The sequence below is a fragment of the Carcharodon carcharias genome, chromosome 23, assembly GCF_017639515.1.
Source record: "Carcharodon carcharias isolate sCarCar2 chromosome 23, sCarCar2.pri, whole genome shotgun sequence".
NCBI lineage: Eukaryota > Metazoa > Chordata > Chondrichthyes > Lamniformes > Lamnidae > Carcharodon > Carcharodon carcharias.
In genome coordinates this window covers 37,083,598-37,109,469 of record NC_054489.1, presented here as the reverse complement: position 1 = coordinate 37,109,469, position 25,872 = coordinate 37,083,598, and the positions used below count along the sequence as shown (strand labels likewise).

General features: G+C 44.3%; 1 protein-coding gene across 1 annotated transcript in view; it reads right to left on the bottom strand.

Moving 5' to 3' along the window:
* Positions 1-22,157, bottom strand: part of fam171a2a (family with sequence similarity 171 member A2a) — a 274,253-nt gene extending 252,096 nt beyond the window's left edge. Inside the window, exon 1 of the mRNA XM_041173473.1 lies at positions 21,961-22,157. Within this exon, the coding sequence (XP_041029407.1) occupies positions 21,961-22,060 (100 nt within the window). The 5' untranslated portion in view covers positions 22,061-22,157. The remainder of the gene's footprint in view (positions 1-21,960) is intronic.
* Between the last annotated feature and the right edge of the window lie 3,715 nt (positions 22,158-25,872).

Here is a 25,872-nt window from a genome sequence, read left to right as displayed (position 1 = left end):
ACTTCTGGAGTTCAACCCTTTTGTCCATGTTTTGGCCAAGGCTGTACTGAGGTCAAGAGCTGAGTGGGTCTGGCAGAACTCAAACTGGGTGTCAGTGAGCTGGTTATTTCTGAGTAAGTGCCGCTTGATAGCACTGTTGAGGACCCCTTCCATCACTTTGCTAATGATCAGGAGTAGACTGATGGGGCAGTAATTGGTCAGGTTGGATTTGTTCTGATTTTTGTATACAGGACACACTTGAGCAATTTTCCACAATGTCAGGTAGATGCCAGTGTTGTAGTCATACTGGAACAGCTTGGCTAGGGGCATGGCTAGTTCTGGAGCATAAATCTTCAAGGTGCTGCTTGGGGGGTCGGGTATTTTTCCTACGAATGTTCCTTGCTTAGTTAAAGGTAAAGCTGAAGGACCTGATGGAATCTTAATAGAACCAATATTAACTTATTCAGTCATTGCCAAGCAGCAATCAATGAAACAATTAGGAGCGCAGCACAAGTCTCATGCTTAAATTGTGCAGTGCCTAGGTTAACATGTCCATTTCTTTATCAATAAGACACATGCAAGGCTGAAGCCAGCGGGAAATTAACCCCCCAGCATCAAAGGATAGAGTTATCAAATAAAAATAAAAACACTGGGATTTTCTATCTTGAGTTAAGAGGTATATGAGTGAACCATATAGAAAAGATACATCCAGAACACAACTTCATAGTAAACCATGACAGTTGTACAATGGTGCACAGGTTCAAACCAGTGAAAAGCAAATTGTGGTAGGTGTCAGGAAGTATTCTTCACATTAAGAGTGATAATAATTCAAGTCAACTTCTTGTTAGGATAGTGGAGGCAAAACCCTAGAAAGAGATGTCACAAAGAAGCACTAAGTTTTTTTTCTGAATGGACCAGCTAAGGTGGCCTAACTCACTTTAAACAGCTGGACCTATCTTGATGATAAGACAATCTAGTGAATGTCGGCAAATCATTTGATTAATGAAGTCATGCTAATACTGCGTTCATCTAATGTACAAATCTGCATGCTTTGCAAGAGAGCTTACTAGACAATAATCAGAATTAGGAGCACTAGAAGATATTTTTATCTGTCTAACTCGAAGATTGATCAAGAATTATTGGCATCCATCAGCATTTAAAGTGCTTCAGCCCATGGATTCGTTTGTTTATGCTTCACAAGGGATGTCAGCTTTTACCACAGGGCTTGGATGTTGTATCAACTATTCAGGTCAGTTGGAAGGGTGACAGGAGGCTGTTACCACCAATCAGATCACTTGAAAGGTGTTAGTGATCTGTCAGAACCAATTAGGTTGGGTGATGCTTGTCAGAATCAATTAATTAATCACATTTCTTTCAGCAACAATTTGAGTTCATATCATTCCATTAAAATAGTAAAACATCCCAGGGTGCTTCACAGGAATGTTATCAAAGTTTGACAGCAAGCCACATAATGATATATTAGGACAGGAGATGACAACTTTCAAGAAAAACTTGTATTTATATAGCACTTTTAACATAATGTCCCAAGATGCTTCACGAGAGCATTACAAGACAAAATTTGACATCAAACCACATAAGGTGATACGAGGGCAGTGATTTGGTCAAATATAGGTTTTAAGGAATATCTTAAAGGAGAAAATGGAGATAGAGGGGCAAGGAATTCCCAAAGCTTGGAACCAAGGCACAATGGTGGAGCAATTCAAATTGGGGGTGCTCATGAGACCATTAATAAAATCAACACAGATGTCTCAGAGGATTGTGTGGCTGGAGAAGATTACATAGACAGGGTGGGTCAAAGCCATGGAAGGACTTGAGAGCAGGGAGGAGAACTTTAACGTGAAGACGTTGCGGGTGAAAAGGTAAGTCAGCAAGTACAGGGGCGATAGGTGAGTAGCACTTAGCACAATGTAAAAACATGAGCATCAGAGTTTTGGATGATTTCAACTTTCAGCGGGTACAATGTGACAGACCATTCAGGAGCGCAGTAGAATAGTCATACCTGGAGATAATGAAGGAGGCAGACAAGGGTTCCGCAGCACATGAGCTGAGACAGGGACAGACTAGGGCAATGTTCTGGAGGTGGAAACAGGCAGCTTTAGTGATGCTGCAGATATGTGGTCAGAAGCTCACCCCAGAGACAATTTCGACACCAAGGTTATGAACTATCTGCCGCAGGCTCAGATAGTTGGCAGGGAAGACTGATGGAGTCAGTAGCTAGGAAATAGAATTTGCAGTGGAAAGCAAAGACAATGGATTCAGTCTTCCTAATACTTAATGGAAGGAATTGCTGCTCATCCAGTACTGGATGTTAGACAAGCAGTCTGATAATTTAGCAAAGCTGGAAGGGTCATGAGAGGTGGTGGTGAGGTAAAGCTGGGTATCATTAGCATATATGTGAGGACTAATGCTGTGTTTTTGGTAAATATTACCATGCAGCAGCATTTCAATATTAAATAGACAATGGTCTTAAGCAAAGAGGTATGTTTTCAGGGGTGACCTAAAAGTACAGAGGTAGGGAGAGACAAAGTGATTTAAGGAGGGAATTCCAGAGCTTAGCGCCTAGGCAGATAAAGACACAGCCTCCAAAAGAGAAGCAATGAAAATCGGGAATGTACAAAGCCAGAGTTTGAGGAGCATAGAGATCTTGGAGGGTTGAGGAGCTTAAGAAGATTACAGAGATAGGGAGGGGTCAATTCATGGAGGGATTTGAAAACAAGGATGAGATTGTTAAAACTGAAGCGTTGCCAGACTGGGAGCAAATATAGGTCAGCAAACATAGAAGCGATGAGTGAATTCAGCCTCTAGTATCAGTTAGGATATTGTCAGCAGAGTTTTGGTTGAGCTCAAGTTCACAGGGAGGGGTGCATGATGGGTGGTGGCCGGGAGAGTGTTGAAATGGTTTAGTCTAGAGGTAACAAAGATTATGGATGAGGGTTTCAGCAGCAGATGAGCTGAGGCAGGGTGATGGGTAATGGGGCCAAAGAGTACTGAAAATTAGTTTATGGTTCACAGTCAGAGCAATAAGTTATTTATTTCACATTTGTTCCTGAAGTTTTTTTTTAAATTTTGATATAATTAAGATCAGTAATGAAGCTTTTAAAATGTTTTCATTTTTTCTCAAGTATCTTCTGGGGCATGCCTAGCAGTTACCTTACTTGAATTTTATTTGTTTTAAAAACAGCTACAACCACTTAAGAACATAAGAAATAGGAACAGGAGCAGGTCATTCAGCCCTTCAAGTCTGCTCCTCCATTCAATGAGATCACAGTTGATCTTCTACTTCAGCACCATTTTCTCACACTATCCTTGTGTCTCTTGATGTCTTTAATGTGTAGAAATCTATTGATCTGTCTTGAACTTATTCATTGACTGAGCCTCCACAGCCCTCTGGGGTAGAGAGTTCCAAAGATTCACCACCCTCTGAGTGAAGAAATTCCTCCTCCTCTTAGTCCTAAATGGCCTGCCCCTTATTCTGAAACTGTGTCCCCTAGTTCTAGAAACCCCCCAGCCAGGGAGCAGGGGCATCTACCCTGTCGAGCCCTGTAAGAATTTTGTATGCTTGAATGAGCTCATCTCTCATTCTTCTAAACCACAGAGGATAAAGGCCCAGTCTATTTAATCTTTCCTCATAGGATAATCCCTCCATCACAGGAATTAATTTAATGAACCTTAGTTGCACTCCCTCTATGGCAAGTATATCTTTCCTCAGGTAAGGAGACTAAAACTGCACACAATACTCCAGGTGTGGTCTCACCAAGCTCTATATAAATTGCAGTAAGACATCTTTACTCAAATCCTCTTGTAATAAAGGCCAACATACCATTTGCCTTCTTAACTGCTTGCTGTTTCTCGAGATAAGAAAGATGCTTCCAGTGTGAGTCGGGCTGTATTTGTGCCTTTCTGTAACCATATTTGTTGAATTTCCAGAGTGTGGAATAACAGTGAATGCCAAGAGAGAGATAAGTTTCACATCATTTTAAAAGTTACACTGATACATGATTGTATTTCTGTGATGTATGATGAGGAATGTTGGTTTGGCTGTGTGAGTACAACAGTATAATATGCTACATTTAAAAACTATTTTCAGATTGCTAGTGATTGAAGGTCCCTATGTTATTGTGTGGTTCCAGGGACAGAACCCATTCCGCCAACATTAATGGTCAACATCTGCGGGAAATATGGAGTGTCCTGGCCAATATTTATCCTTCAATTAACATCACTAACTCATGATCTCATTGTTGTTTGTGGGAGCTTACTGTATGCAAATTGGCTGCCATTTTTTCTGCAATACATTAGTGACGACGCTTCAAAAGTATTTCATAAGATGCAAAATGTTTTAGACATCCTGAGTCATGAAAGACCCGATGTAAATTCAAATCTTTATTTAATAATCAATAAGACTATAACAGATTATAAGCCCTATCCTGGAGGTAGTCAAATCAGGTCCATCCTAGAACACAAATGTCAGCTCCCCATACTTGTCCCCACTAACCATAGGATAAGTCTGCACCTTTCAGCACTGGCAACGCAGAGCTTTTCACGCCAGAAGCCTACAACAGAAATCCAGGATTTCTATCCAGGAAGCTCTGCATTAAAAGGGATGAAGTTGAAAATTTGCCTCCATATTTATGCACCTTATATTTCAGTCACCATGTCATAGGTAATCATTTTTATTTGCAGTATATTGAATCAACCATTTTGACAGGGTCACGAGCAAGACACGTTAGAAGTCACTATTGGTAATAAATGTTGATGAGGGCTTAACACATTTGTATGCCATTCCTCTGCCAGCAACTTTAATGGAGGTACTTACAAGTTGGCATCACCTTAAAATAACAGACATGAGATTGCCGTACAAACCTGTTCCGCATTCGTCCACTATGATGTGGTAACTGCCACGTGTTAATCCTTTTAAAAACAAAAATGTTTTAGAATACACAGAGGCATCTAAAAAAGGAGAAAAATCTAGGTTAATGCTTCATGTGACCCTACATCAGGAAACTTGATTCTCAGATTTTATTTTGACGATATTGGCACATCCTTATCTCTCCTGCAGCAGCGTAAAATATTTAAGTCAGCATCCCCTTAAAACAGCTAGGCCTGGCTGCTTCAGGGCTGCCATGGGGTCAAACATTGGCACATGTTGATGAGGAATCTACTGCTGGTTGGGATTCTTGGAGGTGTATGTTGTAAATATTTTCATATTCACAAATGAACGTTCTATACCTGGAGTTAGGTTCCCAGCAAAAATGCCTGAACCATGAAAATTTGGACTGAAATCTATCCAACCAGTTTCATTTTCATACCCAAAACTATCTGGAACTCTTCAAGGAGAAACTATTTTTAGCTGGAATGACAGAATTGCAGAGAGTGCGAAAAGGCAGAATCCGCACCAAATAAAGTGCTAAAAACAAATTTCTGTGGAAAGAGGGGTTGTTCCCAAATCCCCCAGAAAAATAATTAGGAAAAAAAAACCTCAGGAAATAAAGAGGGGAAAGATGTTGGAGGATTGTTTGAAATAAGGCTAATGTTCAGACAAAACCTTGTTTTCACTGAATCCCAAGTACCTAATTCTAGGCTCAATCTGCGCAAATTTATTCTGCGGTTATAAAGAAACCGAATCATTTCTAAGTAGTTTTTCCACACAGACCTTAAATCCAAAGCTGATTCACTCTTTCTGGCCTTTTCCATGCCCAGGGCAACTTCACAGCAAGAGACACAGAATAGAAGCAATAGGCAGAATGAGATCAACAGCAGATTCACTGCTACTTCTTACTGTCTGCATTGGTTTTGATATGAAGTCACAAAGAAAAAACATATTCACTTTCTTCTGAGGTGGATTTTAAGCCTTTTTTACTAAATTTACATCCTCACCAAATTGCAGCATTAACTAAACACCAAACACTGACACCAAACTGGTTAGTTTCTTCAAGTCTATCGTTGGTTGAGGTCCTGCATGGTGTGTTTTTCAGTCACATCTGATAAGACGACCATGGGCGAAATTTACTGCCCTTCCCTGAGATGAGTTTGGAGGGGGTGAGAGACATTTAATCAGGCTAAAGGGTGCAGGGTGGGGACCCCGCCACCTTCTCCCCTCCACCCTGACACCAATTGAGGCCTTTAATTAATTAATGCCCACTTAAGGGTCTCATCCCACATATTCAATGGGCAGAGCAGTCGCTTCACGGGAACCCAAAAAGCAAGCCCCTCTCGGGTTCACTTGCATGCACGGTCCCTTGTCATCAGACATTCAGTGCCTGATTGAGGGACCCAGCATTGGGAAGGAGAGACTGCCCTTTCTTCAGACTCCCACCCCCCCCCCGCCACCCCGAACCCCCTCAGCCAACCCCCTCCCCACAACCCCCTCCCCACAACCCCCATCCCACAACCCCCATCCCACAACCCCCATCCCACCCTCATTCACCTTGTGGCCACTGTCCCTCACTGATCCCGGGCCTCTGGTGGGTGCTTTGCCAACAATGGCCACTGCTCCCCTGGTGATGCTGCCTGCAATGGAGAGCTGTCAGCCTCTGATGGGCTGGTACCTCTCATTGGCCAGGATTACCACTCTGGGGTCCTTGTTCCTGAGCAAGGACGCCCTTCGCCTGGATTAAATTACACCCCATAAATGTGATCCCTGCTTTGTACTGTTTGCCAGTCCCAAGCAGGATGGTGGTAGAGACATTACAATAGGCCCTCTATGACCACCCACTTCCAGTCCTTTCAAGGGTGGAAATAAAGACCGGGTTCCCTTCCTCCCTGCTGGGAAATGTGAAAATTTGGATGGCTAATACATGTAATCCCCGTTTAAAGTACGTTCTAATAGTGTGTTCTGATTTTAGCGCAGTTTGAAAATAATGGAACTGACCCAAATAGTGGTGCCTCTATTTTCATTGTAGCACACGTGCCAAGTGGCATATTGTAACTGTGCATAACTCAGTCTGTTTTTGTAAACACACTGCCGCCTCTCCTGACCCCCCGGCAGCTCTCAACTCTCTCACTACCTTCAACTTACCACCTCTTTCACTCCCCCCCTCCCGCTCCCAAACCCCTCACCGTCCGTCCCTCCCTCTCCCAATCCCCTCACCGTCGCTCCCAATCCCCTCACCGTCCGTCCCTCCCTCTCCCAATCCCCTCACCGTCGCTCCCAATCCCCTCACCGTCGCTCCCAAACCCCTCACCGTCGCTCCCAATCCCCTCACCGTCGCTCCCAATCCCCTCACTGTCCGTCCCTCCCACTCCCAATCCCCTCACCGTCGCTCCCAATCCCCTCACCGTCCGTCCCTCCCACTCCCAATCCCCTCACCGTCCGTCCCTCCCTCTCCCAATCCCCTCACCGTCGCTCCCAATCCCCTCACCGTCCGTCCCTCCCTCTCCCAATCCCCTCACCGTCGCTCCCAATCCCCTCACCGTCGCTCCCAAACCCCTCACCGTCGCTCCCAATCCCCTCACCGTCGCTCCCAATCCCCTCACTGTCCGTCCCTCCCACTCCCAATCCCCTCACCGTCGCTCCCAATCCCCTCACCGTCCGTCCCTCCCACTCCCAATCCCCTCACCGTCCGTCCCTCCCTCTCCCAATCCCCTCACCGTCGCTCCCAATCCCCTCACCGTCCGTCCCTCCCTCTCCCAATCCCCTCACCGTCGCTCCCAAACCCCTCACCGTCCGTCCCTCCCTCTCCCAATCCCCTCACCGTCGCTCCCAATCCCCTCACCGTCGCTCCCAATCCCCTCACCGTCGCTCCCAATCCCCTCACCGTCGCTCCCAATCCCCTCACCGTCGCTCCCTCCCTCTCCCAATCCCCTCACCGTCGCTCCCTCCCACTCCCAATCCCCTCACCGTCGCTCCCAATCCCCTCACCGTCGCTCCCAATCCCCTCACCGTCGCTCCCAATCCCCTCACCGTCCGTCCCTCCCTCTCCCAATCCCCTCACCGTCGCTCCCAATCCCCTCACCGTCCGTCCCTCCCTCTCCCAATCCCCTCACCGTCGCTCCCAAACCCCTCACCGTCCGTCCCTCCCTCTCCCAATCCCCTCACCGTCGCTCCCAAACCCCTCACCGTCGCTCCCTCCCTCTCCCAATCCCCTCACCGTCGCTCCCTCCCACTCCCAATCCCCTCACCGTCGCTCCCAATCCCCTCACCGTCGCTCCCTCCCTCTCCCAATCCCCTCACCGTCGCTCCCTCCCACTCCCAATCCCCTCACCGTTGCTCCCAATCCCCTCACCGTCACTCCCAATCCCCTCACCGTCGCTCCCAATCCCCTCACCGTCGCTCCCAATCCCCTCACCGTCGCTCCCTCCCTCTCCCAATCCCCTCACCGTCGCTCCCTCCCACTCCCAATCCCCTCACCGTCGCTCCCAATCCCCTCACCGTCGCTCCCTCCCTCTCCCAATCCCCTCACCGTCGCTCCCTCCCACTCCCAATCCCCTCACCGTCGCTCCCAATCCCCTCACCGTCACTCCCAATCCCCTCACCGTCGCTCCCAATCCCCTCACCGTCGCTCCCAATCCCCTCACCGTCGCTCCCTCCCGCTCCAATCCCCTCACCGTCACTCCCAATCCCCTCACCGTCGCTCCCAATCCCCTCACCGTCGCTCCCAATCCCCTCACCGTCACTCTCTCCTGCTTGCCGCTTCCCGCTCCCAGCCCCTCACTCCGTCAGTCCCTTCCGCTCGCTGCCCCTCTCCTGAGCCCTCCCTGTGATGGGGAAGAGGGGGGAGGGGGTGGGGGGTAGGTGAGCGAAGCAACGAGCGGGGAGAAAATCGGGGCGGGGTGGGGGGCAGAAAGTGGCAAGCAGGGAGGGTCGAGAGAGACAGCGAACGGGAGACAGGAGTCAGCGAGCTGAAGGTGAGTCGAGCAGCTTAGTAAGTAAGAGTAGTTAAGCTGAAAGAGGATTTTTGGACCAGTTAGGTTCAAGGCAGCTAATAGGCTTTTAATGCAAAAATTACAATTCAGGAATGTAACCCACCCTTATTACAGATACAATGTCTCAAATCCACTGTCCGAAAACCAGACATTTTTAGAATGTGCCATGCGTCCAATTTAATTGAGGTTTAAAAAAAAACTAACTTACCTGGACAATTCAGCTAGGTGCTGCATTAGTGCGCTGTGACCCAAACTAGTTATCCTTTTCACTGCTTGCACTCCGATCTGTTCCTGCACATCGAGTGATACTTGACCCCACCCGAACTTTCATGGCCCGAACCGCTCGACCCGAAAGCCGGGAAGATCCAAAATCCAGTGCGGCCTCGGTCCTGAGGTTGCCAGTTTTGAGACACTTACTATGCATAGTTTCTTATGGGAAAGTGATTTCCATTTAGCACAATGCTTTTTTTTTTAGGAACACATTAGGAGTGCTAAACGAGTGAAAGCTGTATTATGATCCTTTCCCTCAACGAGTCAATACCTATCGCCACAGCTCAGAACTGACTAGAGATGTGGATATCAGCAGTTTCATGGCACAGTTCCGGTACAGTTAATAGGTTCATAGAGATGCATTATATGTTCTACCTACAATTTGCAACAGATCCTTGTCCTGTAATATTATATTTAGAAGCTGCAATGTGCACAAAAGCACGCTTCAAAAGGGATGGAAGGTTGTGTTTTTTCCATTAGCGAGAAACACAAACAATAAAGACTATAATGAAATCTGCCAATAATTCACAATTTTAGCACAGTGCTCAAGCTTTCCCCAGCCAGCTTTCAGCACCATAATTGATGTGCGTCATTTCATGATTTACCTCTCCCTGTATAAACAGTGCTTGTGCTACCAACATTTGCAATGTCTGCACTTCCCACTTGCTCAATCACTGGTACAAAAATATGCATATTGGTTTCACCTAATAGCTTTTAGAGGTTTGGTTTTTGTATAGCAATGAGATACAAAACCTTTATGAGCCACATGTTATCTTCCCACCATCTAATCTCATCATGGATCAGTAGTAGTACACTCACCTTTGAGGTCAGAAGATTATCGATTCAAGTCCCAATCCAAAATCTAGACTGACACTTCAGTGCAGTACTGAGGGAATGCTACACTGTTGGCAGTGCCATCCTGCGGATGAAATATTAAGTGAGGCTTTGTCTTCAGTCTGATAGCTGCATAGGATCTTTTATCTAAAAGATCCTATGCAACTATTTCAAAGAAGGGAAGGGGACCTCTCCCCAGTGTCCTGGCCAATATTAATGTCGCAATCAACATCTTTAAAATCTGGGTCAATACCATATTGCTATTTGTGTGATATTGCTGTATGCTAATTGGCTATTATATTAATGCAAGTCTTTCTTGTCATTTCCGTTTGGTTTTGAAATGTCAGTGGTATCTGTTTGTCTCAGGCGTGATTCAGAAAATGAGAGGTCATTCTAGTCACTAATAAAAAATAAAATGTGATAAAATCATGTTTAACAGTGGTCATGCAAAATTCTTCTGAACTGTTACCATATTATCTCATCTCCCCAAACAGAAACAATAGCTCAAATGATGGCCTCATTTCTACCCGAAAACTGACATTGCAGAAAATTAAAGGTAATCATTCATGCTACATATACACACAAGAGTCAATGCGTTTTAGTCATGACGATAGAGGCTGTGATTTAATCTGTGTTTACATCTGGTACAATTCAGTTTATCCCCAGGTAGCATTACAATGACTCATCCTGAGCAAATATTCTTAAATTCCTAAAGATAAGCATAGATTAGGGAGATCACTTGGCTCATGTGATTCATCCTGCATTGAAATCTAGGATTCTCCCCAAAATAGCATTGAATTGTCCCTGCAAAATATAACAGATGTTGCAAAAAAATCCATAAACGTTGGAAACACTGAGCAGGTCAGGCATCATGAATGGCGAGAGAAAGACCACTTATGACAAAATGGTCATCAACCTGGAGCACTAACCCAACCTTTCTCTCTAAAGATGCCGCCTGGCTTGTTGGGCATTGTCAGCATTGCCTGATTTTATTCCGGATCTTTGATTCATTGTGTGAAGCGCTTCCTGATGTCAGTCCTGCGAGTCAACCTTGCAATTTGTCTTTTTCTGAGGCTGATATACCAACTTCTGACTAAAAGCTTCAATTCAGAAATTTCCAAGGAATCATGATGATCACTCTCCTCTTGCCCAACCTCCCAGGCAAGGCTTGAACCAACAAAGAATTTGCATTTATAAAGCACCTTTCACAGTTTCAGAATATTTAAGTTTCGAAGCCAATTCTGTACTTTCGAAGTATAGTCACCTGTTGTCACAGTGAAATGTGGCAGCCAATTCACAGCAAGAAAACTCCCATAAACAGCAATGAGATACATCTGTTTCTGGATGTAGGATGAGGGATAAATATTAGCTGGGAAACCAGCTTAGCTGCCCTGCTCTTCATCAAATACTGTTGTGGGATCTTCTCCATCCACCTGAAAGGGTTAGACATGGCTTCAGTCTTATTGAAAAGTGGCACCACTGCTAGGGTAGCATTCAACCAATACTGACTGTCAGCCTGAATTATGTGTCAGGTCCCTGGAGTAGCATTTGAACACATGAACAAGGCAAGAGTGCTATCGCTGAGCCAAGACTCATGCGTCAAAGATCCTTTATTCAAGAGAAAAGAAATAGAAAAGGATACACACTGGAAATGGACAGAGCTAAGGCAAGCTGAACCTGAACTGTAATGGGACTAGAGTCTAGCAGAAAAGATAAATGGGGCTGTGAATAGAACTTTAAACTAGTAAAACAGAGGGAGGGATCTGGTGAAAATAACACTCAAGATAAAAGCAATAGCAGTTGAGAGTAAAGGTCAGACAAGGGTAAGGAATAAAAGGTAACAAAACAGTTAGAGAACAGATATAGAACATATGCTAAGAAAATGACTGGAACAATTCATAAAAATGTAGTAAATTGCCTGTACAGCAATCTGCACAGCAGCAGAAGCAAAACAGGGGAACTGGAGGCAATAATTTGTCGAGAGGAGGCAGATGTAGTTGGAATAACTGAAACTTGCCATGATGAAGAATAGGACTGAAAGTTAAATATTGCAGGTTATAAACTATTCAGAAAGGAAAGAGAAGGGGAAGGGAAGGGGTCAGGTAGCTGTCCTCATTAGAGATAAGAGCAGTACAAAAAAGGGACACAACTAACATTGAGATAGTTTCAGAATGCTTATGGATTAAGGTTAAAGGTAAAAAAGGGTCGATTATGCTAATATGGTTATTCTATAGGCCTTCTAATAGTGCAAGGGGAGTGGAGGAAGAAATGTATATCCACAAATCTATAAAATGAAGAAAAGACACAATAATAATGGAAGATTTCAACTACCTATAAATAAATGAATAAAGGGGAAAGGGAATAGGGCTTTTACAGTGTAATCAGGACTGGTTTCTTACCTAGCATAAAGAATCCCAACAAGATAAATCACTGGTAAGTCTAGTAATAGAATATATAACAGAGCAGGTAAGAGAGGTAAATGTAGGGGAACATCCAGGTACAGTAGAGAGTCTCAAAACCAGTAACCTGGAGACCAAGGGTCTGTGCCAGATTTTGGATCTTGCTGGTTTTCGGGTCAGGTGGTTCAAGCTGAGCCAGGTCAAGTGAGCTCAAGAGTCACTCAGAACTCAGGAAAAGACAAGGCACACAAAGTTGATAGCAAGTCGACGAGCCAATGCAGCACCTCCTCGACCAAGCAAGTTATTTTACACATCTAAAAATAATTGAAATTCATGCATGCCAGCTTAAAAAAGTGTCTGGTTTTTGGACATTGCCAGTTTTCAGGTAGCGGATTTAAGACACTGTCCCTGTTACAGCTGTCATAATATAATAAAGTTTAAAATAATGATTAAGACAAATACCAAAATAATAAATTGGGGGGAAAAAAGTAATTGAAGGGACGAGAATAGAATGGGAGAAAGTAAACTGGAAAAAATGATATAGACAGCTGTGGGAAATACTTCTAAAAGCTGCTCAATAAATTTCAAAATATACTGTTTTAAAAAAACCTAGCCAATAATGAAACAACATGGATGAATAAAGAGATACGATCAAAATGGAAACCAATCACAATGTCTACACTAGAGAATAAAGAGGATGCCGAAAGGAAATAGAAGAGGCTAGGAAAGCAGTCAAAAAACAATTAGACAAGCAAAGAGGAACCACAACGCTTAATTATCAAGGGATAGAAAAATAGTAGTGTCTATGGACGCAAAAAGAACAAAAGAAAATCAGGATAGGAAAAAGGCGACTAAGGCATGCACAAGATAAACTCAAGGTAATGGCAGAAAATTGTCAGAAATATTGAATAGGCACTTAGTCTCCCCAGTAAACACAGAGGCAAATAAGACCATAAGACATAGGAGCAGAAATTAGGCCATTCAGCCCATCGAGTCTGCTCCGCCATTCAATCATGGCTGATAAGTTTCTCAACCCCATTCTCCCACCTTTTTCCCGTAATCTCTGATTCCCTTACCAATCAAGAACCTATCTATCTCGGTCTTAAATACACTCGATGACCTGGCCTCCACAGCCTTCTGTGGCAATGAATTCCATAGATTCACCACTCTCTGGCTAAAGACGTTTCTCCTCATTTCTGTTTTAAAAGGTCTTCCCTTTACTCTGAGGCTGTGCCCTTGGGTCCTAGTCTCTCCTACTAATGGAAACATCTTCCCCACGTCCACCCTATCCAGGCCTTTCAGTATTCTGTAAGTTTCAATCAGATCCCCCCTCATCCTTCTAAACTCCATCGAGTATAGACCCAGAGTCCTCAAACATTCCTCATATGTTAAGTCTTTCATTCCTGGGATTGTTCTCGTAAACCTCCTCTGGACCCTCTCCAGGGCCAGAATATCCTTCCTGAGATACGGGGCCAAAATTGCTCACAATATTCTAAATGTGGTCTGACCAGAGCCTTATAAAGCCTCAGCAGCACATCCATGCTTTTATATTCTAGTCCTCTCAAAATAAATGCCAACATTGCATTTGCCTTCCTAACTACTGACTCAACCTGCAAGTTAACCTTAAGAGAATCCTGGACTAGGACTCCCAAATCCCTTTGCACTCCAGATTTCTGAATTCTCTCCCCATTTAGAAAATAGTCTATGCCTCTATTCTTCCTACCAAAGTGCATGACCTCACACTTCCCCACGTTGTAGTCCATCTGCCACTTCTTTGCCCATTCTCCTAACCTGTCCAAATCCTTCTGCAGCCTCCCTGCCTCCTCAATACTTCCTGTCCCTCCACCTATCTTTGTATCATCTGCAAACTTAGCCAGAATGCCCTCAGTTCCTTTATCTATATAATTAAAGTATAATGTGAAAAGTTGTGGTCCCAACACTGACCTTTGCGGAACTCCATTAGTCACCAGCCGCCATCCTGAGAAGGACCCCCTTATCCCCACTCCCTGCCTCCTGCCAGACAGCCAATCTTCTATGCCTCTAACACCATGGGCTCTTATCTTACTGAGCAGCCTCCTGTGCAGCACCTTGTCAAAGGCCTTCTGCAAGTCCAAGTAGATAACATCCATTGGCTCTCCTTTGTCTAATCTACTCGTTACCTCCTCAAAGAATTCTAACAGATTTTTCAAGCATGACCTCCCCTTGATGAAACCATGCTGACTTTGCCCTATTTTACCATGCACTTCCAAGTATTCTGAAATCTCATCCTTAATAATGGACTCTAAAATCTTACCAATGGCCGAGATCAGGCTAAGCGGCCTGTAATTTCCCGTCTTTTGCCTCACACCCTTCTTAAACAGGGGGGTTATATTAGCGATTTTCCAGTCCTTCGGGACTCTCCCTGACTCCAGTGATTCCTGAAAGATCACGCTAACGCCTCCACTATCACTTTAGCTATCTCCTTCAGAACTCTGGGGTGTAATCCATCTGGTCCAGGTGATTTATCCACCTTCAGACCTTTCAGTTTTCCTAGCACCTTCTCCTTGGTAATGGCCACCATACTCACCTCTGCCCCCTGACTCTCTGAACTTTGGGGATGTTACTCATGTCTTCCACTGTGAAGACTGATGCAAAGTACCTATTCAGTTCCTCCGCCATTTCTTTGTTCCCCACTACTACTTCTCCAGCGTCATTTTCCAGCGGCCCAATGTCCACTTTTGCCTCTCTCTTACCCTTTATATATTAAAAAAAACTATTGCAATCTTCTTTTATATTACTGGCTAGTTTACCCTCATATTTAATCTTCTCCCTCCTTATTTCTTTTTTAGTTGTCCTCTGTTGGTCTTTGTAGGCTTCCCAATCCCCTGGTTTCCCACTGCTCTTCGCCGCATTGTATGCTTTCTCTTTAGCTTTTATGCTGTCCCTGACTTCCCTTGTCAGCCATGGTTGCCTCATCCTCCCTTTAGTATGCTTCTTCTTCCTAGGGATGAATTTTTGCTGTATCTCCCAAATTACTCCCAGAAACTCCTGCCATTGCTGTTCCACTGTCTTTCCTGCTTGGCTCATCTCCCAGTCAATTCTGGCCAGCTCCTCCCTCATGCCTCTGTAGTTGCTTTTATTCAACTATAATAGCATTACATCTGATTCCAGTTTTTTCCTCTGAAATTGCAGGGTGAATTCTATCATATTATGGTCACTTCCTCCTAAGGGTTCCTTTACCTTAAGCTCCCTTATGAAATCTGCCTCATTACACGTTACTAAATCTAGAATTGCCTGTTCCCTAGTGGGCTCCATCACAAGCTGCTCCAAAAAGCCATCTCATAGACATTCCACAATTCCTTTTCTTGGGATCTACTATCAACCTGATTTTCCCAGTCTACCTGCATTTTGAAATCCCCCATGATCACTGTAACCTTGCCTTTCTTACACACTTTTTCTATCTCCTGGTGTATCTTGTGCCCCACATCCTGATTACTGTTCGGAGGCCTGTACATAACTCCCATTATGGTTTTTTTACCTTTGCGGTTCCTTAACTCTACCCACAGAGATTCTACATCATTTGACCCGTCATTTCTTGCTATCAATTTAATTTCATTTCTTACTAACAAAGCAACCCCACCCCCTCTGCCAACCTGCCTATCTTTTCGATAGGATGTATATCCTTGGATATTTAGCTCCCAGTCTGACCCCCTTGCAGCCATGTCTCCATGATGCCCGCCACATCATACCTGCCAATTTCAATCTGAGCCACAAGCTCATTTACCTTATTTCGTACATGAACATGACGTTAGAAAATCTCCAAAAAGTGACATTTGAGGTAAAAAGGGAGAAATAATTGATTAACTAATCAAATTGAGAGAGGATAAAAGCCCAACTCTAGATAGGTCACAACCATGCATATTAAAAAAGATAGCAAAGGCATTTAATATATATATATTCAGGAAACTTAGACCAGTTAGATTATTATTGGGTCATAGAAAGGTTACATGGACTCAAAACATTAACTCTGTTTCTCTCCCCACAGATGCTGCTAGACCCGCTGAGTTTTTCCAGCATTTTATCATCCACAGTATTTTGCTTTTATATTAAATTATTATTTTGCTTCTTTATTAAATTATTATTGGTGGTAGGAAAGATAATGGAATCTTTACTCAAAGATTAAATAAAAAAAATCTAGGAACAAGAAAAGAATATTTGTACAGATTTCAAAAGGAAAGGGCATGCTTGGCCAATCTTACTGAATTCTTTGAAGAAGTAACAGCAAGAGTAAATGTAATATATTTGGATTTTCAAACACGGCTTTACTGTATAGTAGACTTATGATTAAGGTCAGAGCAATGGCATGTGGAGTCAGGAGACAAGTAGTAGAATACATAGCAAGCTAGCTACAAAGCAGAAAACTAAGTTGGGGGTAAGTTGAGGTACTCAGACTGGTAAAAAGTGGGAAGCCATGTTCCACAGCAATCAATGCTGGAAATACTATTTTCACAATTTAACAATTTGGGCATGGGATTTAAAGGCTGAAGGGTGACTTGTTAGAGAAATTCAAGATTATGGGAGAGTTTGATAGGGTTGGCATATGGAAAATGTTTCCATTTATGGGAGTGTCATAAAATACAGGTCATAAATTTAAGATCGTAACCTACAAGTCCAATGGGGAAATCAGGAGACATTCCTTTAGCCAGAGAATGGTTAGAATGTGGAAAATTCTACCTCACGGAGTGGTTGAGATGACTAGCATAGGTGCGTTAAAGGGAAGCTAGATAAGCACATGAGAGAAAGGAACTAAAGGAAATGTGGATAAGGTAAAGAGGATGAAGGGCGCTTGTGTGGAGCAAAACACTGCCACAGACCATTGAAACAAATGGCCTGCTGTAGATTCTACGTAACATTGGAATTTGCTTTGGTTTACAGGTGAATATCCTGCTTTGTAGAAGAGTTCACATTGTTTGCACTTTTGGCATAACTAGAGTACATACCCACACTGTTAATTACTTTTGCATGCAGCCCCTGAAGTTGTGATAGTAAATTTGGCCTCCAGTTTGCAGTGGGACTTAAGACAGGAAAGTTCAATGTTAAATTTATTCTAATATGATCTTATACAAGCGGAATAAAAGCAGAAGACAGACTTGTCTTTACATAAAGCCACTTACACCCAACGGACATTCCAAAGCACTTTACAGCCAATGATCTATTTTTGAAACATAGTCACTTTTGTAATGTAGAAAATGTGACAGCTAATTTAGAAATAGCAAATACCCACAGACAGCGATGAAATAATCTGACCAGATAATCTGTATTAGGTGCTGGTTGAGAGGTAAATTTCAGACAGTATCCAGAAGAACTTTTTTTGCATCTATTCGAGAGGGCAGACAGGGCCTTGTTATAATGTGTCATCCAAAAGACAGCTTCCTACAGCACAACACTCCCTTAATATTGCACTGAAGTGTCTGCCTGAAGTACGCACTCAAGTCTCTGGAGAGGGCCTTGAATTTCCAACATTTTGACTCAGAGATGAGTGTTACCATTGAGCCACAGTTGACACAAGGAGGATGTGATTTATTCAGGAAAGGTTTCTATATTGATGCAGTTGGGTACAGTAAATGATGGGTGTGTAGTGATCTCAAAAATCAGTCATTACTGAAGAGCTACTTCCTTTCAATTAACTGTTTACATCCCATTTGATTCCTGCTACAATTGTACAGGGCTTTGGTGAGACCACACTTGGAGCACTCTGCACAGTTCTGGGCTCCATATTTAAGGTTCGATTTCCTTGCCAAGGAGATGGTGCACCAAAGGTTCACTAGATTGGTCCCTGGGATGAGAGGTTTCTCGTAGGGTGAAAGGCTGAGTAAATTGAGCCTATCCTCTCTGGAGTTTAGAAGAATGAGTGGTGGTGTCATCGAGACATACAAGATTCTGAAGACAACTGACAGGGCAGATACTGAGTGGTTTTTTCCTCTGGCTGGGGAATCTAGAATACAGGACTCAGAATAAGAGGTCAATCATTTAGGACTGAGATGATGAGAAATTTTTCCATTCAAATGATTGTAAAGCTTTGGAATTGTTTACTCCAGAGGGTTGTAGATGCTCCATCATTGAGTATATCCCAGGCTGAGATAGATATACTTCTGGTTTCTCAGGGAATCAAAGGATGTAGGGACCAGGCAAGTAACTGGAGTTGAGACAGAAGATCAGCCATAATCATACTGAATTTTGGAGCAGGCTCAAGGGGGCATATGGTCTATTCATGCTCCTATTTCTTATATAAGGTGCCAGCTTTCTTTGAATGGGCAAAAAGGAGGGTTGATAATTCTGTGTGCTGCGGATGAAACACATGTACCATCTATTCAATATGGCATACACTGCATGGGCTCCAATGGGTCAGACATAGTGTAACCTCATCATCTTGGGCTCACTACTTTTTTATTCTTTTAAGGAATGAGAGCATCACTGTCAAGGCCAGCATTTGTTTCCCATCCCTAGTTGCCCTTGAGAAGGTGGTGGTGAACTGTCTTCTTGAACCGCTGCCGTCCATCTGGTGTAGGTCCACCCACAGTGCTGTTAGGGAGGGAGCTCCAGGATTTTGATCCACCCACAGTGAAGGAACGGTGATATAGTTCCAAGTCAGGATGGTGTGTGACTTGGAGGGGAACCGGCAAGAGATGAAGTTCCCGTGCATCTGCTGCCCTTGACCTTCTCGATGGTAGGAGTTAAGGGATTGGAAGGTACTGTCTGAGGAGACTTGGCAAGTTGCGGCAGTGCATCTTGTATACGGTACACCATGCTGCCACTGTGTAAAGAGATTGAGTGTTTAAAGTGGTGGATGGGGTGCCAATCAAATGGGGTGCTTTGTCCTGGATGGTGTCGAGCTGCTTGAATGTTGTTGCAGCTGCACCCTTCTAATTTCCATTAAGGGTGTTATTTAAAATTAGTGAGTGGAAAGGGGGAAGGGTTTGGAAGGGAGGGGTTGGCGAGGAGGTGGATACACCTCCTCAAACATTGAAAGGAACATCAAGTCAGTGTGAACCAAACTGCATGAGTACAAATGTCTTGTTGTCCTTTATCCAGGGTTTACAATATCAACAGCTGAATGTAAATCATGCATATCAAATTACATATTTGCATAATCCATTGGATCCAACCTGCTGAGCTGTTGCTGAATGACAAACTCCTTTTTAGGTAAATCTTGGCTGGAAGCACGCAGAATTTCATCAGTAGATTTTCACTGTAAAATTTCTTTAAAGAGCAACTACAGTCACCAGTTTAATTTTTAATTGTAGGAGTCAGGATAAAGGTCATTTTATAATTTCTTTGATGAGATTTCCTATTACTTGATGACAGGCTGTTCTATAAAAGAAGGCTTTCCCTTCAGTTCAAAAAAAAACTGCTCCAGCTTCAATTTCTGATTAATACCAAATTATTTGATCTCAGGCAGAATTGAAGATCGGTGCAGTACAACAGACATTCAATAGGATGGGGACAATCAGGTGCCTGACACACTGACATCTGTTGGAGAATGCACACATGTAGATATTTAAATTCATTTCCATTATATGGGCATTGTAGGCAAGACTGTCATTTATTGCCCCTGGTTTGATAGAATTTAGTCATTTGCTCAATGACTCCAAAGCAAACAAGTTGATGCAGGACTGGAGTCACATAAACCAACCTCAGTAAAGTCAGAAATTTCCCTTCCTTGAAGGACATTTATAAACTTTTTATGGCAATCTGACAACTTCACAATATCAGTTTATTTCCAAATTTAAAGAAAAACAACTGAATTCAAATTCTCAAACCTTCTTGGTAGGGTTTGAATTCTACGCCCTCTGGATTATTAGTCTAGGCCGCGGGATTACTAGTCCATTAACAGAACCATTACACCACTATAAGCTTAATGGATGTTGGGATGATTCCACAACAGTCTGGCTGCATCCCTAGGTTCAGAATAGCCTATGACCCCCAACTCTAAGCACATTCAACCAGCATTTGGAAGAAGATTCCCTAAGTGAGCAGGCCAACCTCACATCCAGCTCCCAACATAAAGCAGTACATTCAGAATAGAATGGGAGAAATATTTGGGGATATGGGGAGAAAGAAATTCAATGCTAAAGATAAAAACCTCACCTTTCATTTTCCACTGCAGGTGCATTTCTGATTCACCAAAATACTAATATTTGAAATGACCATTGCTGCAGGAAAACAATATTCCAGGACCACGTTCAATCTGAACCTCCCACAGAAAAGCAGATTGTTTGTGCGCTGGGGCACAGCTGCCTCTCTCTCCGTTTTGAACAGTGTCTAGGCTCACATGAAGCACCAGGGGAGGCCGGGGTCACTTATCCCCTGGGGAAGGGAAGCTTTCCCTCCTCAGCTCCATTTAAGAGGGGCTTTGACTGAAGCTGGGGACCCAGTCAGGTTTGGTCAAATAAAGGGGGCCTGACCTGGAAAAGTGGCAGAAAACAGCTCACAAATTCGGAAATCTGAGTTGGAGGAAAATCATTTTCAAAATAGCTTAACCTAGGTTTTAAATTGTCAATAGCTATAACCCCTCCTTAACGACACTACAATATATTAATGAGCAAGGATGATAAAAACGTATCTGAGGTTAAAATTCACCTCCTGCACTGATTTTCTAAGTTATTGACGAGGCGAGAATGTAACGCCACTGAGATCCTCCCTTTCTTGCTTTAAAGATAGCCCATGATATTTCGGCCGGGGTTAGAGATCAGTCAAGTACTACTCACTGAAATAATCCCGGGTTTTATAACGTGATCCCAACCCCCCTCTCGAGATTGGGAAATGTTGGCTGGTTTCCCCCCATCATCGTCATCATCATTCTCCTGACGTTTGCTCACCTAACCGTACAAGATAAAACTAAGCAGGATAACAGTGCAAAAAAAATCATCTTGCACACGCACAGCTTAAGGGGAATGCGTTTGACTAAATTGTAAACACACACACGTACAGAAAACCCGGCCTCAGACCGACCCTCTTGTTACACACCCTGTTGACAATACCAACAGGATTGCGTTTTGCTGGAATCCACACCCCCCTCGTCTATTTCAGCTGATGAAACTCCCCGACCCCCCCCCCCCCCCCATTAACACACACAACAAAAAGGGGCTAGAGCTTCAAGTAAATATCAAAGCCACCACCCCCCCCCCCCCCCCCACCCCTCCCCTCCCGCCCGGTTCCCGCTGAATGAATAGCGCCGCAATGGAATGGCATCCCCACTGCCTCTCGCTCCGTCCCCCACCCACCCCGCTGTCGTCCCAGTCATTGTTCACTTCAACTCGGATCCCCAATCGGGTTTTTGCAATATTCAGGCTTTCTTTTCCTGCCCACCCCACACCCCCCCCCCCGTTCTGCCTGCAAAGGGACGGGTTATAATGCAGTAAAATGCCGTGCACCTAGAGCGTTTCTCTCTCTCTCCCGGCCCCCTCACGCCCCGCCCCCCCCCCCCCCCCGCCCCTCTGGTTTTATAACCTTATGTTGAAAACTAGCCGCCCAGCAATGCAATCGGGTGCCTCCGCTGGGCAGAACCGTGTCACCATTCCTCTCCCTGGAACCGTGTTGCATTCATTGTACTCACCCTGCACGACTGAAACCTGCAGCGCTCTGGCGAAAGCAGCCCGCACGCTGTAACCGAGCAAGCACAGAAGACTCAATCTAAAAGCCGCAAGAGGTGGCATTATTACAGGGACATCACTGGAGTGTCTCCCGTCTCTCAGATCTCAGCCATCCATCCACATTGCCTGCAGCACGCTGAGGCTGCTTATCCCGAGTCCGAGTCCTCCTCCTCCTCCTCCACCCAGCCACTCTTCCTCTTCCTCTCCCTCCCCTTGGCTCCAGCCGCATCAGGCTCGCAAATCGCGTAATCGTTTGTTTTAGTGTCTTGAGAGAGAGAGAGAGGGCTGGGAAAAAACCCTAGACTCATCGCCCAGCGCCATCCTCTGTCCCACTCTGGCATAGCGGCGACCAGCCTCCTTAAAGAGGAAATACCTTTCCCTGAGATAAAAACAAAAAAACTGCGGATGCTGGAAATCCAAAACAAAAACAGAATTACCTGGAAAAACTCAGCAGGTCTGGCAGCATCGGCGGAGAAGAAAAGAGTTGACGTTTCGAGTCCTCATGACCCTTCGACAGAACTTGCGTTCGAGTCCAAGAAAGAGTTGAAATATAAGCTGGAATATAATATATTTCAACTCTTTCTTGGACTCGAACGCAAGTTCTGTCGAAGGGTCATGAGGACTCGAAACGTCAACTCTTTTCTTCTCCGCCGATGCTGCCAGACCTGCTGAGTTTTTCCAGGTAATTCTGTTTTTGTTTTTAATACCTTTCCCTGCTTTGCTTCGATTTCTAATCCAACCGCACAGCAAAGCTGACTGTATATGGGTGTCGAATTAAAATGGACGAAATTTGACTCGGACTCACTTCGGGTGGGAATGGGCAATTCTAAGTGCCAAATCAAAGCCATATTCCAGCGCAGCCGCCACTTGACGGGCTGCCCTGCAGCAGAACTTGACGAGAGGGGGTTGGTGGCAAACTAGGATGTGCTGGAGCTTATTTTTATGTTGGACCGGCTTCGGAGCCAGGGGGAAAGCAGCGGGGCATTTTAAATCGAAGTGGCGGTGGGTTGGTTTGTCAGTCACTGGAGGGGCTGAGGCGTCATTTGCTTCAGGTACTCGCAGTTTGACAGTTGATTGAATTTGGGCAACGACTGGAAGTTAATCATTAAAAGGTGCTGCTTCCACTAACTGCTGCCTCACGTCACTCCACACAGCCACAAATGCTGATTCACGTCTGAAACACATGGGCCCGCTTTCTATGCTGCCAGGGATCTTTTCTCTCATTGTATAGAGATCCATGCTCGTGGAAGAAGCTGGCTGATGTTTTACTTTTTTGAGTGGGGAACGGGGAAGATCATTCCGGCAGCGAATTTGTGCTTCATCGCTCTCCACCCAGCAGAATCCGGCTGATGGTGGGTCCAGGTGCTTTGCACCAGTGCATGGGAAATGGGCGGACTGTGTGGAATCTGTGCTCTCAGCCCCTGGTTCCGCTTTTGAAAAGTGTGAGTGAAGCTATTCGGCCAATCACAGGCTGCTTCTTCCCTACCAATGCTGCTGATAGGCTCATCACACTAAGCAGCAAATGCAGGAGGAATCAAAGTTGTTACGGTGGGGAAAGAGGACATTTGGCCCATCGTGTCAGCACCTGCTCTCCGAATGAACGTTATGACTCAGTCCCATTCTCCTGCCATTTCCCCGTAACCCTGCACATTGTTTCTATTCAAATAACCATCTAATGCCCTCTTGGATGCCTTGATTGAACCTGCCTCCACCACACTTTCAGGCAGTGCATTCCAGATCCCAACCATTCATTGTGTGGAAACATTTTTTCTCATATCACATTTGCTTCTTTTGCAAATCACTTTGAATCTGGTTCTTGATCCTTGTACGTGCGGGAACAGTTTCTCTCTATCTACTCTATCCAGCCCTCTTATGATTTTGAACACCTCTATCAAATCTCTTCTTTGCCTTCTCTCCAAGGAAAACAGTCCCAACTTCTCCAGCCTACCTTCATAACTGCAGTTTCTCATCCCTGGAACCATTCTTGTAAACCTCTTCTGCACTCTCCAATGTGTTCACATCCTTCCTATAGTGTGGTGCCCAGAACTGTACACAATGCTCCAGCTGAGGTCTGGCTAGTGTCCTATAGAGGTTCAACATAATCTCCTAACTCTTGTACTCTATGCCTCTATTAATAAAGCCTAGGATACTGTCCACTTTATTAACTGCTCTCTCCACCTGTCCTACCACCTTTAATGACTTATGCACATATCCACCCAGATCCCTCTGCTCCTCCTGTACACCCTTTAGAGTTGTACCTCTCATTTTATATCGCCTCTCCGTGTTCTTCCTGCCAAAATGAATCACCTCACACTTCTCTGTACTGAACTTCATCTGCCATCTATATGCCCACTCCACCAACTTGTCTATGTCCTTCTGAAGTTCTACACTGTCCTCCTCATAGTTCACAATGTTTTGAAGGTATCATCTGCAAATTGTCCCCTACACACCAAGATCCAGACCGTTAGTATATATCAGGAAAAGGAGGGGTCCCAATACCGACCCATGGGGAACTCCACTACAACCCTTCTTCCAGCACAAAAAATATCCATTAACCATTACTCTCTGTTTCCTATAACTCATCCACATTGCTACTGGATCTTTTGTTCCATGAGCTATAACTCATTGTGCAGCACTCTATCGAATGTCTTTTGGAAGTCCATATACACCAGATCAACATCATTACTGTAGTAATCTAAAGTGTAATATAACTTTAAGACAACTGTTGTATTGTAAGATCACATGATCTTAATACCCAATAGCAGAGTAGCGTGGGCTACCTCTGTGGGTGAGTCTTGAGTTAGACTCTGAAGAGTGAAGACAGAGTTTTGAGTTGTGAGCACACAAATGTAGCTGCTGAGTTTCATTTGTTTATGCTAGCAACAATCTAGTGATGTTCTCTGTCTCTGTACCGACTCGGTCATCCCGAAACAAGTAACCCGGATGCTTTAGCCCCAACAAAGCAAGGGCACTGGATCCAACAAACTAGTGACGAGAGTAAAAGCACGAAAAACCAATGAAAAACAAGATAAAAAATAAGGAAGAATGAAGGAGATCAGAAGAACTGAAATCGGGCCATACCTGATACGGTAGTTTTAAGTAAAAGAATATTTCCTTCTTGATCATGGAAGTAATCCCCTCAGTGCATGCCGCAGTTTGGAAGAATCGAACCTCGGACTTCATGCCTCCCGTTCTTCTTCCAGACGAATGACATTGCGGGGGAGGAGTAGAGGTGAGCAATCATTCTGTCCACACGTGGGAGTAAAACATACTAAAACATACAGATGAATTCAAAAACTGTTGACGCCCAGTGCCTCAGACTCGAAAAGTTTAGATGACTTAGAGAAACTCATAAAGAATCATTTACCGGCCTAAGCCATCAGTGATGATGCAATGGTTTAAATTTAACTCAAGAAATGGACTGTGGGGGAGACAGTTGTTTGTTATGTGGCAAGTCTGAAGCAATTAACTGAATATTGCGAGTTTGGTACATCTACCAATGAGACGCTTAGAGATTGTTTGGCGTGCAGTATAAATGAAAATGTGATTCAGAAGAGATTACTGGTTGAAACAAATTTAGATTTTCAGAAGGCATTGGAAATTGCTCTGGCAATAGAAGGTGCAGTGCGAGACTCAGAAGCCATATGAGGAGCGCAAAATGACTCCGTCCTCTATGTTGGGCGGGGAGCCTCAACCAAAAAGAACACGAGAGTTCAGGGCTTTACTCAGAAGCATCCACCACTAGCAGACAAATTAAAAGGGAGAACTTAGCAGCTAAAACATGGCATAATAGTAACAGAGGTGGAAGCAGACAAACCTGTAACGAATCACAGTATAAAAAGATCGAATGTTTCTTCTGCCATCAAAATGGACAC